Raw genomic sequence first — 17,320 nt, 5'->3', positions numbered from 1 at the left:
TGTCAAAACGTCCAGCTGCTGCGGCTCAGCTTCCTGCCAACCCCTGGATGATGGAGAGTCTTCAGAGACGTACGAATGATGCAAACATTTGGGGAGTCACTTAAAGGCATCGCTCAATATATACAGGACATGCATTTCCAGGGACAAAGGTTGCTCCATTCTATGATTAACCAAATTAGCATCATATCCATTATATGAAGAGCTCAGCCATCACCCAGTCCTTCCTGCTAAAATCTTCTTATATTTGTCTAGTATTTAGTCAGATGATGTTTTCTGCTCTGAAGAAGCTTTCAGTGTTTATTCAGTCATTAACGAGCTGAGATTGTAATCAGCTTCCTGTTTAGACACAAGACAAAGACTCGCTGCTTTTATTCCTACATGAGGTAATGAAGGCCTCAGCAAAGATGATCATTTACTTATTAAGTCCAAATTATACCTCTCAAAGACTGAGCTGATTAGTGTAGACTGGATAGCGCATTGTGAGCTGAGTGTGAGTCCTAAGAAACGTTATCACAGGCGATGGTTCACTACAAATGTCACGTCTTAGCATGCGTTTCCAAAGGGGGCGGACTGCGAAGCATCACGAAGGATCACATTACCACAGCGCAATCGTTTGGGTTTCCGCTAGCCGAGCGCTCATCTCGGCGGCGCTGCCAAGATGAGCTCGACAAAAGCGGTGACATCATGTTCATGCATCATCAAAAACAGGCAGAGACGCAGGGAGCTGCTTTGATGTGAGAGATGATGAGGAGTTGAGGAGTGGAAGGAAAGCACGGCCGTCTCGATCCGTTTAATGCACCCAGCAAGAGCTGGAGTCCCCTGAGTCTGGTCTCATGCACGAGTCCATGCGTGCACGTGGATAGTAGCTCATCACATAGAAAGACACAGCAGCGTTAGAGTCCCTGAGTCTGGTTTTGAGTAATGATACTGCAGTTACTGGGATCCTGCACATTTAGAAAAAAAAGCGTTTCACTGATTCTTTCCTCTTCAGGCTCTGAGGAGTCACTCATGATGGTTACGTCAGCCTCACAGGAGAGAAGTAACAGGATCAGGCCCATCTGGACATCTGTCACTTATATATACTGACAAATATAGTGAAGTTCAAATAGTCCAAGCCGAGTAGAAAATCTTCCTGCAGAAAACTGCAGGAAGATTTGTATGAAACATAAAGGTTTAGGAAACTAGGTTTGTTCTGCCTATTCATCGATAATGACGACTTTCAGCTTCGATTCAGCTCATCAGAACGTTCTCAAAATAGAAATGTCATTTCTCTGCAGCAAATACTCACCCAGCACCGCTGCCAGTAACCCTGCTGACAGTTTGTTCTAAACTGGCACCGCTAACCGAGAAAGCACCGCTAACCGGCTTGATTTTGACATTGTGTCTGCCAAACACTGGCACAGCAATCAGCCCGGGCAGCGAAGCCTTGATCAGAAATGACATCAAATCAAGAAATCTAATTTTTAGTCCGTCTAGTTTCAGAGTAACACAAAAGAGGAGCGGAGAAAATATTCACCGGTGTCTGAATTGTGTACCTTGAGGTTGTGAGGCCTTGGAACAATTCTAATTCATTACAGTAGGTTATTACTTTCCAATTATTGGCTCTCATTGGAAACAGGAAGTGAATTCTATTAGCAACCTCATCCAAGCTTGGCTGAAAATGGAAAATTGTCCCCCTCTGTTTACACTGAGATGTCCTTGAGAGGCAATACATCAGCTGACAGGACAGGACTGCATATGGATGGCCTTTATCTTGCTACCTGGCGCTCAAAGGTTAGCAAATTAGAAACAGTTTGCAGTTGAAGGGCACGATACGCGTTTAATGCGACCGCATTTTGAGAGGAACAAACGCCGTCTTCGGGGGGGAAGCTGATGGATTTTCACGGGAATGAGCTATTATCTACAATCAGGGTAGTTAAATGGTCAAAGCAGAGGTGAATGCACAAACCAGGGGAGATGCATTATAGCGACGCAGCGGAAGGTCATCGCTCGCCCTCCGTTCCAGTTTCTAATCCAGATGGCCTTTGGAAAACGGCTGCATGTGTGTTTATGAACCTGACCTCAGGAGACTGACTGTGACCCTGATCCACCGAACCCGACCGGCCCGGACGTTCTTAGCACCGGGTGGTGGCGCTGTGTGAGCTCACACCTGTTGGTCACAAGCAGAAATAAACTGTTCAACTATCACCAGCAGGTGATCAATCACAACAGAACACATCAAATGACTTAAAGAATCTCTTTTAAAATAATACTCTACTTGTGATATTCTCAGTTTTAGGATCCATTTCATGGTCTGTTAACAATTTAAAAAAAGATCAAAGACAAGTTGATTTTCTTACAAGGACTCTCTGAACCTAAATGATCGTCTGGTGAATGTGGAACTTTTTTCATTACTTCTTTTTGTCCAATTTTTCCTGCATGAACATTTATACGAATCCTTGTAAAGCTTCTGCGTGGGGAACATGAAACGGCTGAAGCTGTAAACTGGTTAATGAACTACGCCGTAAGTGCGTAAAGCGGAGCCGAGTCTCTCTCGTCAGTAATGGTTTGGTTGGAACGATTCCAACTGTGTTTTCTGCGATGAGTTCAAAGACTTTTTTAATGAGCGCTGCCACGTGCCTTTTATTCTGCAGGAAGAACAATGTTCGAATCGCGCAGGTCTCTCTGCCTGACACGCGGCTGCTCTCGAGGAGATAATCAGCACCGCTGGTGCAGACGCAGACTGGGCCCAAAACGTCTGCAGGGCACCTAAACACATGAAAGCCCTGTCGCGTAGCCTTCGTTAGCGCGGATCCGGCACCTGGTCGCGACAGCGAACGCGGAGCTGCGCGTTGTTCCCGTGGTTAAAGCTTCCTCCTCGTCTGAAGTGTCTCCAGTGAGCATCCGACGCCAACCTTTAACATGAAGGTAAACAGCGTGCGGCTCCGAGGCTCATTATGCTCCACTCGCCGTCTCCTGCTTCCCGCTTGGATCGTTGTGGCAAATTTCTCATTTGCAGCAGCCGTGGACTAAATGGTGGAGTCCAAATGTGACGAGCACAATATTTCTGGAGCAAACTTGCCACGGGGCTCGGCTTAATGTCAGGTTCACACCTTGATGTACGGCTGATAAGGAAGCTACTGTAAGGCTCAACCTGAAATATGTTCAGCGTCGCATCAAACTTGAGGATAAAAACGAGTTTATGTTCTTTAAGCTTTTTAAAAAGCACTAAAGTAATAGATTCTGCCTTTATGAATTTCAAATTAATGTGGGTTTATATATAAGTCATCGGTTATTGGCGGCTGGCAGCAGGGCTTGTAATTTCCCCTGGCATGACTTCAGACAGAATCCTGACGGCTGCCTTGATGGATCTTAGTGAAAGTTCAGTGACGAGAACTCCCTGAACGTGAACGGTGACAGAGGCTGGAAAAGCAAACGGATAATGGAGAGTCTGCGACTTTGTCCCAGATCTGGAGAAATCTTGAATCCACTGAGGACGACCTGCTGGACCAAACCAATGAACCTTTCTTGCCTGACATGTGCTGTAGTAGTTTGCAGATATTATGGCCTGTGAGCGGTCCAGCGTGTCCGTCCTGTTGCTCAGTGACAGCTGGGATTATTGGAAGTCCATGTGTGTGAATTGATTGTTTATGTGTTTGTTTGCAGACCTCCTTCCCACAAGCGGCCCCCTCTGAATCGAGCTGCACCGAACGCGCAGGGCTCAAACCTTTCCCCAGCCTGTCGCTCGCATCTGCTCTTTATAGCCCATTTGCAGACGCCACCAGATGATTAACGTGGTAACGTTCGACTTTACGAGTGGAGGAGAGGCGCCCGAATGCATCATTAGCCTTGGTCTGCGAGGGCAAACTGTCTCATCTGAGGCGGAGACAGGGGTCGGGTCTCACCTTCAGATCCGGCTCCTCGGCTGGAACGCGGCGTGTAGCGCCCTCCTCGGTGTTGTTAGCCACTGATTACCGCTGCTAATTCATTTTGGCCCTGTTGCTCGTCTCCTGACTGCTTCATCTCTTATTTACGCCGCTGTGGCAGTGTCGCAGGTGCAGACCAACAGCGCAGCGCATCAACAACGCTCCCAGTCTCCCGATACAAATATCCACTATTGTTTAATATCAACTGACATCCCGCTGATTGCCAAAGATTATTGCGCCCACAGGGACCGCGCTTATATGAATAATGTAATTTACAGCCACCGCGTTTGTGATTGCATATACAGTCAATGTTTGGCCGAGTGTGTCTGTGCAGAATAACAATCAAAAACTGGGCCGCGCATCAACTGATTAAGTTGTTCCCACAAAATGAAGCCACTTACTTCACGCACACATGCATGCGGCGCTCTTCCCTGCTGCGGAGGATATTTTCAATTAATCAGGCTCACTCATCAATAATGCATCGCCCCTGCAGCCAGTCACTCTTCTCCAGCCATTTAATGAGGCAGCTCAGCGGAGGGACACATCCACACATTACTCCTATTATAGTCAATGCTCAGAAGCAAAGCCTCTGCTTATTAAACCAACGCCATCATTGGCGCCTTCCAGTCAAATCAAACCTGTCAAAAGCTGTTTGCAAAAGGCCATGAATGACACTAAGGAGACACTGAGAGAGCCGATGCCGCCGCAAAGTCCAGGTTACTAAACAACTGCCGCAGAAACTCGAGAAAGCAGAAGAAGTTTGTCAAAAGTGATGAATAATTCACATGAAAATTGCCGTGGCAAAGTTAAAAAAAAGACGCTGATTGGCTCGAATGTTTTAAAGTTAAAATGCAGCCCTAATTTAAGACGTAACCCAGGGAGCGAGAACAAGCTCTAAATAAATCCTTTGCCTCATACGCTACAGCAAGATCTCACAAAGTTCAGCGTGTACCACAGTTTTCAAATTGGGTGCGACGTTGAGAGGAATCTCAGAACACAGCGTCTGTTTCTGGCATTTAGAGCTGCTGGATCTCGGGGTAAGTAAACTTTAAAGGTGCATTCTGGCATGAAACAGCTCCAGTGTCAAACAGTGTCCTCCTCCTGTTTGTCTGTGGGAGCTGTGCCAATTAATCATTCTGCTGAGTGCTGCCTGCTATTTAAAGCTAAAGAATCAACAGTAAACTTAATGAATGCATGAGCGACGTAGTAAACGTCTACCTCTGTTTTTGCAGGACTTTATTTTGGAAGGACACTGACATGGATTTTGGCCTGGAGGCACTCACTTTCCGCTGCTGCATCTTTGGCGTCCTGATTGATTGACTGCTCCTGCTAACGAGCCAGTTCATCACCTTACAGAAATCAAAGTGCTGGGACTGCTTCCTGGAATGAATCTGGTCCCACTGAAAGCGTCTGTTACCCAGCTTAGGCTGGAGTTGAACAAGTCCCAGTTGCAGGAAAGGGTGATGCTGAACCCTGTGACTCTTCTCAAAAACCAGCTCTTATTACTTTTCCTTCTGATTTGGGCGGTGTAAGTTTTTCAATTCTTGCAAAACTGACTCAAATTCCTTTAAAAACCACTCTCCGGGGTAGAGGTGATCCTCTCCAGCCTATTTCATCCCCGCCCACACAGTTATTTTTTGCAAAGCAGGTCAGGAATGGTGATCTTGCACGAACACAAACATATGAGCCGAGAATGTGACCATCTGGCTCCTGCTGCAGCTAAAAACCACCGGGGATGCGTCGCGAGTGACGAACGCTTCTCGTTTCCGCCGCCTGTCAGCGCCGCGATGTCTCTCTCAAAAATAAAACCCCACCGAGGGCCGCCGCACTGAGCCAATGGCGTAATTGCTAAGAAGTGTGAGGCCCACTCGAAAAGTTTCCTTTTTGAAGAGAAGAACTGGAAATCACCGCGAGGGAAAAGACAAAGTTGGATTCCAGAGGAACGGAACAGAAGCCGCGCTGAGCGGAACGCTTCTGGGACGGGGGTGATATAAAATCTGTGTAATGGCGGGCTCATCTTTGAAGCTCCCCGTGCAGGAATTCCTCACCCACTCAGGTCTCCTGTCAGTTCTTTGTTGTCGGAGGTAGCTTTCTGTTTCTGCTATCAAACGCCTGCTATGAGATGAGAATATGTAAGTGAGGACGGGGAATAAAAATCCTGTGGTAGTCCTTTCATTTCTAAAGACTTTACACACGCCGCGGTTTCCAGGCAGACTGTGACCGGTGTCACCGGGACTCTTCCTCCTCCTCCAGGCACAGAGTCGACTAATTACAGATCAATGACTCACGTTTGATGAAGTTACACAGAAGGAGCACCTACACAAAGACTCTGGCGCTCTGTAGGCATTTCGTTTTTCCGCCCTCACCATCGGTTTTATTGCGTGTAGCATAAAACACGAAGATGATCCCCCTCTGCAGACGCGTGGCGCCTCGGCGTGGTTTAGGAGAGCAGTGGCCGTGGCGGCGCTTTGACAGCAGGGTTACGCTTCCTGGGTCCCAGTAATGAAGGACTACTGAGTGTGTCATCCAGGAAAAGGGCCCCCCCCCCCAAGCGTCCGTCTGTCTGTCCACCAGCCAGCTGGCCTCAGTCCTGCGAGCTACGCCAGGCCTCCGACGCTGCAGCGTGACCGCCCCTTCCTTTAATAAGCAGGAACAGCTCATTAAATGACAGCGGAGGCTAACCCTTCCCATAACACAGTCGGCAAAGTCGCATTAGTCAGCCATTTGGATGGGTTTGTGTTTTTGCCTTTTGTGCTCCTTTCCAGCTTCTACATAATTCAGCTCGCGTTTGCACAGCGGGTCACTGCAGCGGAGGAAACGCTAGACAGAGAGCGGCGCGGCGTGAAGTCATGCAACGGCAGCGGCTCGATGTCCTGGAGTCCTGCAGACGCCCATGATGTGGGGAACAAGAGGGGGATTAGCCCAAATGTCAGGACAGACTGTAATCTGGCAGGATATTGGTTTTTATTGCGGACTCTCACTTCCAAAGTCAAAAAGTCAGAGATTTCTCAAAGCAAAGCCTTAATGTCGCGTCCTATCGCTGAGCAGCGAGAATTCCATTACCACCGACTTTTATTTCACTTTCAGGCAAAGGCACAAGTCGGGGAACTCCTCACCTGTTAGGAGTGAGGAACGGGAGCGGTAAATAATCCAAGTTAAATTCTTCGCATGCTTCTCGTAATCATAATAATCATTTATCTGCCAGTCACAAACCCTGAAAGGAGCGAGGCCCGCGTGAAGCCTTTTAGGAGTCTGATCTAAAAGCAAGGCGGCCTCAGTGCAGAGAATTGCCTGAAGTCAAATTCAAAATGCCTCATCTGGTGTGATTCCCTGCGCTATAAGGCCAGACCGAGCATCATTAGCAGTCGCCGCCGAGCTTCATTGGCACAGAAGATCCCATTTTCACCACAGAAATGACATGCCACCAGCAGCAAATTGACAACGCACCATATTTCCTTGCAAGTCAACTCTCATTAATAGCGCTTCCCGGGACCTGCGCCTCCCCGTATCCAGACCCAGCGGTGGCGTCCGTGGCTAAATCTGCACTGCGGGAAGTGAGAAGCTCGCAGGCATTATTTACCAGGGCGAAAATGACTGCATGTGAAAAAGGCGCTGCCTCGCCAGCTGCTCGCTCCTTCACGGCGAAGCCTATACATCCTGGGCCCGTCCTCTGTCAGCTGAAGGACACACTCAGCCCAAGTTTTAAAACTCCCGACAATGGCAGCGCTGCTCTCCTTCTTTAGTGGACTAATTCTGCAGCACAACATATTAGACAGTATCGATAATTACTACTCTCCACAATATCAGGCTGTTCCCTGACTGATGGTAGCTGCAGCAAAGGTTAATTAATGAGCAGTGGCAGAAGCGACGGCTGCCGGTGAGGGAGAGGCTCTCCTGAGACTAGGACCCACCGGTGGGGAAAGATAAAGGTGGAACGGGGAAGGGTATGACTACTCAGCTGAAATTGAGTCCGCCTTTCTATCCGGATAACCTCCACGCACATAATAGTCGGCGAAGGCTATTTGATCACTTACCCCAGCTGCTGCATGGAAGTAGATTATATTGTGTCTTTTCATCATTTTTATTTAAAACCCGACTTCATGCAGTGATTATGTATTGGTTATCAAACACCAGAGATAATCTATGAGCTTAAATTAGTTTTGCAAATCTGCTTCTTGTAATCAGACATCAAAAGGTTTTCATAAAGCATGTTTGTCTTTCTGTGCAGCAGCCGTTATTTTCAGAAGGGATACAACATCTATGGAAACACGCTCGCACGTACTCCATCGCTCTATTTTTACCCTGACTCTGAAATGTCATTATATTTATTGGCTGAGATCATCCATCCAGGCTAACGCTCCATGTGTTGAACTAGCCTGACTTTCTTTTTATGAACCATCCTGTTGAGAAGTCTCGGCTATAAAGTAGAGCCTCTCTACATCTAAAAGTATCAATCTTTATATAAGTCGCCGCTTTAAAGGCGTCCGTAAATTCCACTTAATGGCTTCATCTCATGAATGGCAATAAGAGCCTTATTTATGTCTCCAGATTGGGACGAATTCTGGAAGAGTTGCTAATAAAGTGCTAATAAGTATCAATGTACTGTAGCAGTAAAATGAATAAATTATGTTCTTCATAACCAGTCATTTATTTTCTTAATAAGCTATGAGAGGTTATTCATAAGCTGGAAACCTATACATGTTCCTCACAATTAAATTATGAATTTAGGTCTAAATATTTCATTAACCATAAATTAATTCATTACTTTCAATGTGGTTACTCGATACAGTATAAACTGATTAAAGTGGTCAAATATAACGGGGAATTCTCAATATTCAGTCTAACTCAGACTCATTTATCGAGTAATTGTTTAATATGTGCAACATCTTGATTTACACACTGACAATCCTTCTAATACTGTAGCTTTCATCCAGTTACACATATCAATACTAATAATAAAGCTACAGCATGCGTCAGCAAACATTAAGAATCAGTCATATTTAAAAGCTATAAATGTTAATATGATATTGATCGAGTATTTCCACGGCCGGCGTTGTAACTGTTCATGTGTAGTTAATAAAGAAGTGAGGGAAGTAGTCAGGACCTCAAAATCGGGCCACATGCATTCGAGCCTGTGCTGCAGCACAGGGCTGTTATCGGCGCCGTACTGATCCGGCTGAACGCAGCAATTATCTGTATTTGGAACAGATATGAGGCATAAAAGGAGACGAATGGGCTCCAGCAGGAGACCTGGCCACGTTAACAGCGTAATACCACATATAATTTATTGAATGTGAGGACACCGGCTACTTTCACACGCATCTTTATAGAATCTGAGCTGCTGGAAGGACAAGCTGAGTATTGATACTGGGATTATTTATGCACCAATAGTTCCAATCACTCAGATCCAGAATGAATCAAAATAAGCTGCTTAACAGCCAGCGTGTGCGACTCCGGACTTGTAGAAACCTCTTTCCCAAAGCATCTGCCTGAGGGTTTTTTTTACTGAATAATGTGCCTCCGCATGAAAGGATTAGGCAGAGAAGACCCTGCCAAGCATTAGAGTGTTGCAGGAGGGATCAAGAACAAATGAGTAATGAAATGACTGACTCACTCAGACGCTTCGGAGACATGAGATGCGGCATGTGCTCTTTCAAAGCCTGCTCCTAATATGTTCCCGTCTCAGCTGGAGCATGACATAAGAATTTCCTGACATGTTTTTAATTGTTGGCTCCTCCTTGTCATGCACGTCACCCATATAAGCAATTAGGCTTCCGTCATCCGTGTCTAATAAAACGGAGATTTTGCCACTACATAATTGTAGCAGCACACGAGCATCTGCATAAGGAGACGTTCTACTCGCGACTTAGCAGCAGCCACGCTGAAGGAGAGCGTGTACAAATTAAAATTGATGCAGATAGTCGGCAGTTTAATGTTAGCATAATAATATCTACCGTTAATGAGGACTGATGTTATATAATCACATGGTGCAGGCTGGAATCACAAAGTGAGATAAATTAGTGCATCTGAACAAAACCGCTTTTATTTTCTTTACATCATCTCCACCTCCTGCTCCAGAAGTCACAGAAAACCCCAAAAAATACAAAACCATAAAGAAATGATTGTAATTCAAGGCCACAGAAGCAAGGAACCGTATCCCCACGAGCAAATACAAAACAGAGTTGGTAACAGGATTGCAACACCAAAGTGAAAGCATGTCTGCCAAGTCTACACATTCAAAGATCACAAACATCAAACGGGCTTTCCAGACAGTCAAGGGTTCTCAGTGTTCACAGAGAAGAAAACAAACAGGCCTGATTCGAGCGGCGCGAGGATGCTTATTTCCAGATGCAACGGCGAGAGCTAATAATCGCGTGCACCATGTGCATGTGACAGCGAGGCGGCATCGGCGGTGCCGTCCGGGCCAACGGGAACACATCACACAGTGGAAATGGTCTAGAATGAATATTCATTCGCCGCTGAACAAGGACCCCCCAAAAAAGCAACATCGAACAAGTGAGTGACCACGACGGGAGACCCAGACGTGCTGCTTCTCCTCCCGCCGTTTCTAGTGAAGATACACAGCAATAAAGCCTCAGTTATGGCATTTCGCAGATGAATATGAGTAAGCGAGGGGGATGCTTTGGAAATTGCTTTGACTAGAAATGTATCAAGGCTGACAGTTTTTTTTTCCAGTTTGATCCCTGTTAAGCAATTCCCTCTGATCTAATTCGGTAAATGCCAAAGGGAGTTAAAATAATCATATTCATTTCTGATCCTTTGGGATATTTGTCTTTGGAACCCATAAATACTTCTAACTTTCTTTTTTCTAGACATATTATCTTCAAAGCTTTATGTACTGCATCTTCAGACAGTTTATATTTCCAAGTTAATCGAGTACATACAGTAAAGTTAGCTTTACTGCGCTGAATGTCACATATAATCAAAAGAGTCCCCATAAAAGTGCCACCGTGTCCCGGCTCGGCCCAGCTCGGCTCGGCTCGGCTTCACCTTCCCCCAACACAGGAGCCGTTCGGGTGCCGTTTGTCTTTGTAGGTCGGGCTCGGCACTAAATCACTGTGGTTACATGCATAAAACAGGATAACTCTTCAAGCAATAAACACGTTTACAGGTGAAGACGGTGGAGGCGCCTCCTGTGAGGACGCACGCCACCAAAACCACGGCGACGTCCTGCAGCTCGGACTTCAATAACTCATACAGTCGGATCATTTGCTGTGTAAGACTGTCAGGGAAATAAAGCACGACTGTCATCTTCCTCCACACAGCAGCGAGTCTTTAACACTTTTAAAGGGAAGCGGAACTCAACCAGTTCATGACAGATTAATCTTCACAAAGCTACAGACTGTCAATGAGTCTTATTATTAACAGGCTTCATAATGGATCTGTCTCAAACTGGTAAATATCTTTTCATCCCCCTGAAAATAATTCCAGTATTAACATGATATGGATTGTGCACAAAGATCTGACATCACAGATTAGCAACAGGAAAAACTCTTTTTTATCTCTTACTAAGACATACAGTGAATAATCCTTACTGAGAAACTGTCCTGCTCTCGGATGAACCTTATACGTTTTATGTATGTGAGACAGCAAAGGTCGATAGTTTCACCCGGCTAGAGTTTCTATTTTAATGTAAAATATTCCTCCCTCATGAACATCTGTTGCTGAAGTTGAAACAGTTTCCAGAAAACAAAAGTGAACACAGACAAAGTCGCTATCAAGTTTTTCCTCCTCCTCAAAGTTTGAGCTCAGTGCAAATAAAAGCCTCTACAGAACTGGTTGACGGCGCCAGTAAACAAAGCAGCTCAGCATCAGCTGACCAGCAGCAGGAAGCTAACTGGCAGACCTGGCGTAGCCCAGTCGCTTCATCACACCCCCGCATATATCGTCTATGAGCCTCACGTCCTTCCGCGGCATATTCTCTCTCCACGTGTGCAGGTTCCTTGGCGAAATGTTCCCTTCATACATGAGATTGTACAGGTTCGTTGAGGTGGTGAATAAGAGCTGGTTGAGCGCTGCCGGCGCCATCGGCACCCCCACGAAGGCGTGTATGCTCTCCGCGGTTTCCTGCGGGAAGTTCACCACGTCCTCGAACCTCACGCGGAGGCAGGAGTCCTCGGGGAGGCCGTCGCTGACCCTCAGCGCCGCCGTGGTGTGAGCCAGCCACAGATGGGCCAGTATCAGGACGGGGTTCCTCTCCGAACGGGAGAGCAGTCTCTGGATTATTTTAAACTCCGGCGCCACAGCCGGGCAGCTGTCCCTGACAGCGTCCTCCTTGAATATCAAAGACAGGTGCTGTGGGATGTTTTTAAGGGAGTAAAGGCTGGGCTTGCTGTTGTAAAGCATAAGATAAATCCACGCCCGGGGGTCTCTCACCAAATAGATTGTCCTCAGGGAGGGTCCCATCACCTCCTGAACGAAGGGCAGCTTCAGCGCCCAGCTACCGCTGCGCATGTGGAGCACCACGCGGGCGTTGGGATACTCCAGCACGTGGCGTCTCATCTCCCTGACGTACTCCGCATCCCTGTCCAGGCTGGCCCTCAGTTTACCCTTCAGCTCAGAGGCCGGCTCCTTCCTCCGCGACCTTTTACTCCTGTCTCTGGAGCCGCCGGCCCTCTGGAGTGGCCTGACCCTACCGCCCTCGCTGAGCTGAATGTTCTGCAAATGCAACTTGGTGCTGTGCACCAGGGAGTACAGCCAGCCCTGAATTATCTTAAAGCGGCCCTGCACGGCGTCGAGCTTTGACCACTCGCAGGCGTCGACCAGCGAGTCAAACTCGAACTCCGTCTCGGGGATGTCCACGTGTTCGGTGGGCACGCGTATGTACAGAAAGTCCGAGCTGTTGTAGAACAGGTGCTTGAGTATCTCCGAGCCCGACCCGGGCAGGGCTGTTATGACTACGGTGGGGAGGGGAAGCCGGTGCTGCTCGTACAGTTTGATCTGTTTGTTGGCTTCGCTTTGGGCACCGGCGCCCTTCCACTTTACCCCGCAGAGGAGCTGATCGCAGCTGTTGGACACGAACAGCAGCTCGGCGATCCAGAGCAGGAGCACGGAGAGGAGAGCGTAGCGCATCAGCCTGCTGAAGCACACGTAGAACTTCCTCTGCAGGGTCATGAATCCGATGGCCACGCACAGAACCACCCCTGCGATCACATTGACTGTGACTCCAAAGTCAAACAGCTGATTATCAGCGCTGATCTGTTTGGGGATGAGCTGAGCCCCGAGGCCATATCGTGTGATCTGATATTTATCCTCAACCTTACAGTGGCCCCCAAATCCTAAATAAGCTGACCTGGCTCCTATGTCTTTATAGTTAGTCACAACAGACACAATCTTCTCTGTGTTATTTATGATCAAAGAAAGTCTGACTCCATTTTTACTACTGTCAACAAACCTACAGTTAGACACTTTGACATGTGGTCCATGTAACACGTACGCTACTCTGCTGACAGTGCCTGTCATTGGGAAGGTGACGTTAACATACTGAGTCCACCTCTTTTTAAACTCCGCCGCCTGCTCTGCCTCTTGTATCCTGGTGTCGGGGCTGTGGCCCTGGCTGTCGAACCAGAACATTTTATAGTGAGCATCCCACACGTCCATCATGGCACCGTTGTATCGGTCCATGAATCTGAAAGGGACGTATTTAAAATCGATGTCGAGGTTGTGGAAGAACGCACTAAGGGACCTCACGGGCGAATCGGCCCACTTCTCCACGTGGTCGAGCACCAGCAGCGTCTGCGAGTTGAGCAGAACCAGGGCTCGGAACACGCTCTTTAGCCTCATGGCGGCTGAGTACGCGGACGCAGCCTCCCCGCTCACAAACATGGTGTCTGTGTGCGAGGAGGCGGCAATCACCTCCCCTCTAGCGTCGCCCACCCCTTCATCAGTCCAGCGCAGCCACTTAGCACACTCGCCCAGCTGACCCTCCCATGGACTGTTACACTGACTGCTAGGAGACGGGCTGAACACCAAAACATTGTTAAGATAGCTGTACTTTGGGCCGTAAAGTGCTTCGGACACAAAAACTTGCCCATTAGGGGCGAACGTGAACGAGTTCTGATCTGGGTGCTCGTGGCCCGGGTTAAAACTGTTCCAGCCATCGACCCAGGAGTAAGGCTTGTCGTGGACGATGTCGTACACGGCCCGGCCGCCCAGCCTGCCGGACTTGAAGGAGACAAAAGTGTTGCCCTGGCTGTTGGGCAGCCCGGCTCCGTACGTAACCACGCCCCAGTTGGAGAAAACATGCATCCGGGCCGTGCCGAAGTCGTGCGGCGGCTGTGGGGCGAGCTGAGCGCTGTACCAGATGTACTCCGTGTGAAGTGTAGCCCAGCGCTGGGCAGACGACTGCCCCATGGGGCCGTCCTTGGGTCGGTGCTTTCTAATCTGTTGAGCGAGCCAGTTGCCTGTTCCATTTCTCATCACGAACGTGTCGAGGAAAACGAGCTGGCTCTCCGGCCCATAGAACCAGTTGTAGTTGGAGTCGGCGATGCCGACTGTCCTCTGGAAGCCGGGCAGCAGAGTGGCGTAGTAGAACCAGAAGTGTCCCCGCAGCCAGTTGTTCTGCATGTTGTCGATGGTGAAGTGGCGCTGGGCTAAGAAGACGTACTGTGTGATAGACTTGGCCGTGTAGCTGCCGTAGGCCACTCCCTCGTCCAGAGACCCGTCGACGATGTGATTTAGGAGAAACATGGTTTTCTCCATGTAGTTCACTGCCACTTGTTTCCACATCATGGACTCCGGGTCGTCGTGCGCCCCCACCACTATCGCTCCGGTCAGGATGGCTAATATGTTGGTGGTTTGGTGATTCTGGAGATACTGCTTCCCCCACCCTCGGTACTTGGAAAGTTCATACAGCTCTTCTGTCTCAGAGCGGATTTTCTTGAGGTAAACATCCCGCCGGTGCTCATCCAGGTGAGAGTAGATGAAGTCGTAAGCAGTGGCAAACCCAGTGAGAGAGTGAGCCAGAGGGACCTCGTCGTTGGGGGCGCTGGTCACCTTCCAGTCCGGGTATTCGGCCATCCTGTCCATAAACTTGATCAGAAACTGCAGAGCAGCTGAGTCCTCCGGGCACAGCAGGCAGTAGAGAGCCAGGGGAGGCAGGTTGTTCCCATAAATCTCATTCCACTTGCTTGTAAACTCCTCATGTTTCACAGGGGGCATATAAAAGGGAGCATTAGACAGCATGGTGAGCACGGCGGCCCGGATGACTTTAAATATGTGGCCGTGGGTCGTGGAGGACCTTTGCCTCAAGTGCAACACATCCGCTTGGTTAAAGTACAGGTTGGGGTGGGAATCGGCGGAATGGAGCTTCCACTGCTGGCCCGCTCTGCTCTGCTCTTGCGTGAGCTTGACCCGCATCAGGTCATCTGTGGAAGTGTCTCTGTCTGTGGCGTTGAAGACCCCAGAGAAGGCAGCCCCCAGTGCGAAGCACGAGAGCAGCAGCCAAACCCGCTTCGCTGCCATGCTGCCAGAGGTGTGAGAGGTCTCAAAAACCAAAGCTGATTGTTTCCTTTCTTACAAAAAATGTTGCTGTTATAAGCCACAAGTTGCCAGGCGAGAAACTGTGGTTTTTCAAAAGGCTCTATGATGTAATATCAAAGTTCCATGCATAAAAGTGGAGAAGACGGAAAAACTTTAGTGCAAGAACAAACACGGTCCATATGGATTTGTAACTTTGCAAAGGCAACAAAACGTTACCTCACGAATACATAAACGTCTGATGGATATTTCTCCATGTTCTGCTTAATGATTCAGATTCTCTCGTTGACTTATTTCCCCGTGTTTCCCTCCGTCCGTCCTCACGGTAACATTCGTGCTGGTGACGACTGGCGACTCCCCCCTCGCTTGCGCCGACTCATATCGATCTCCTCCCCAAAACATTTCCTCCAGGAGGAACCTCAATCAGCCCCAGTCTGTGTCCGGTCCAATCACCGCCACCCAAAGGCTCCGTGCGCAGCCCGACCGTGCTGCAACATGCACGGACACGCACCTCGGCAGGCAACGCGCCTCCGCAGACCACATCGCTCGGTCTCCTCGCTGCAGAGACTCCAAACCTGCCGTGTGGCTTAAATGTGCAAATCCTGCTCGGGAAACTGGTCCGGGCGCATTGTTAAATCCAGTTGTTCACGCTGTATCTTCCCGAGATGAGCGCGGCGAAGTCCGAACGGGGGAAAGTTGTCGTCGCTCCTCAAGTATTCAAAGAATTAGACATTACGTTTTCCCCCCCTCCGATCGTCAGCAAAGCAGCGTCCCAGATTGTGAATATTCCAGATGTGGATCAACTGTATCTGCGGCGATTTGTATGCGTCACCTGCCGTCGGAGGCGCGCACCTCTGAAGTCAGGCTGCATGCGTGCGTAATCTCCACGATTCGTCTGCGTTGTGTCCTCTCGACTTCCAACACAGTCAGTGTGATTGTTTTCCTGCGCCGGGTGGAAAATTTCCACTGTACAAACTGTAGAGGGAGCCGTGACTTCAGCAGCGCAGCCTGCGCCTCCTGTACAGAGTGTGGAGGCTGCACATTCATTTACATCCCTAACAGGGAGGCTGACTAATATCAAGTCCTCTCTCTCCCCATTAAAGGCTGGGCTGCAGACATGCAATCTAACAAGTGTTCATTAAACACTGTGTTGTTATTATTATTATTATTATTATTATTATGGATTGTTTATAATGTGATTTGCACAGAAATGTTTCCCTATCTGTCAAAAGGTTATTCAAGGAAACAAAAGCTGAAAGGTGCAAAGTAATTAGTAATAATAATGGGGAGATGGTTTCCACCGATCTCCTCTTTAAAACGTTCTCAGACTAATAACAAGTTAGCAGCTGACAGCAAATGTCAAACTGCTTCTATTTAAAGCAAGCGTTTGACTTTTTGGCTTTGTCGTTAGGGCAGCGACTGATTGTTTCTAAAGATTAAGGACGAAATATTTTATATTATATTTTTTAGTTTGTAAAAAATATTATTTAATAATAATTAAATTATTATTATTATTATTCATTTATTATTCATTGTTTTTGTACACAAAAACAAAGTGTAAATACACATGTGTAAGTTAGTTCCTTAGGCTAATGAGACCTTGACTCGGCTCAAACTAAGGCATAGTCACAAGTCATCCCACTCAAACACGTAATTTGTAGTTTAATTTGCATGTAGCATGTAGTGGGAGGCCAGCACTGCTTATTGGAGAGCAGTAGAAGCTCTATTGACCGTCGTGGTGTATAGTTGAGTAGTTGACTTCAGTCTTACATCAGATGGACTGCGATGGAGAGAAAGTAAACATTTTCAGTCTTCAATCATTTCAATTACATCATGATCGTCTTTTGAGATTTTACCTTCATCTCTACTGATACAATCATAATTACTGTAGAAGGGGAAACCCCATTAAGATAAAC

At 47.8% G+C, this 17,320-nt stretch overlaps 1 protein-coding gene across 1 annotated transcript; it reads right to left on the bottom strand.

Annotated features, from left to right (window-relative positions):
- Window positions 1-9,922: 9,922 nt before the first annotated feature.
- Window positions 9,923-16,441, bottom strand: LOC114853808 (dermatan-sulfate epimerase-like protein). Its single transcript, XM_029147610.3, has one exon. The coding sequence runs from the start codon at window positions 15,387-15,389 to the stop codon at window positions 11,760-11,762; it is 3,630 nt and encodes a 1,209-aa protein (XP_029003443.1). The 5' UTR covers window positions 15,390-16,441; the 3' UTR covers window positions 9,923-11,759.
- Window positions 16,442-17,320: the final 879 nt, after the last annotated feature.

The sequence above is a fragment of the Betta splendens genome, chromosome 4 (assembly GCF_900634795.4).
Source record: "Betta splendens chromosome 4, fBetSpl5.4, whole genome shotgun sequence".
NCBI lineage: Eukaryota > Metazoa > Chordata > Actinopteri > Anabantiformes > Osphronemidae > Betta > Betta splendens.
The sequence above is the reverse complement of the archived record's forward strand: the minus strand, read 5'-3'. Positions and strand labels throughout refer to the sequence as shown.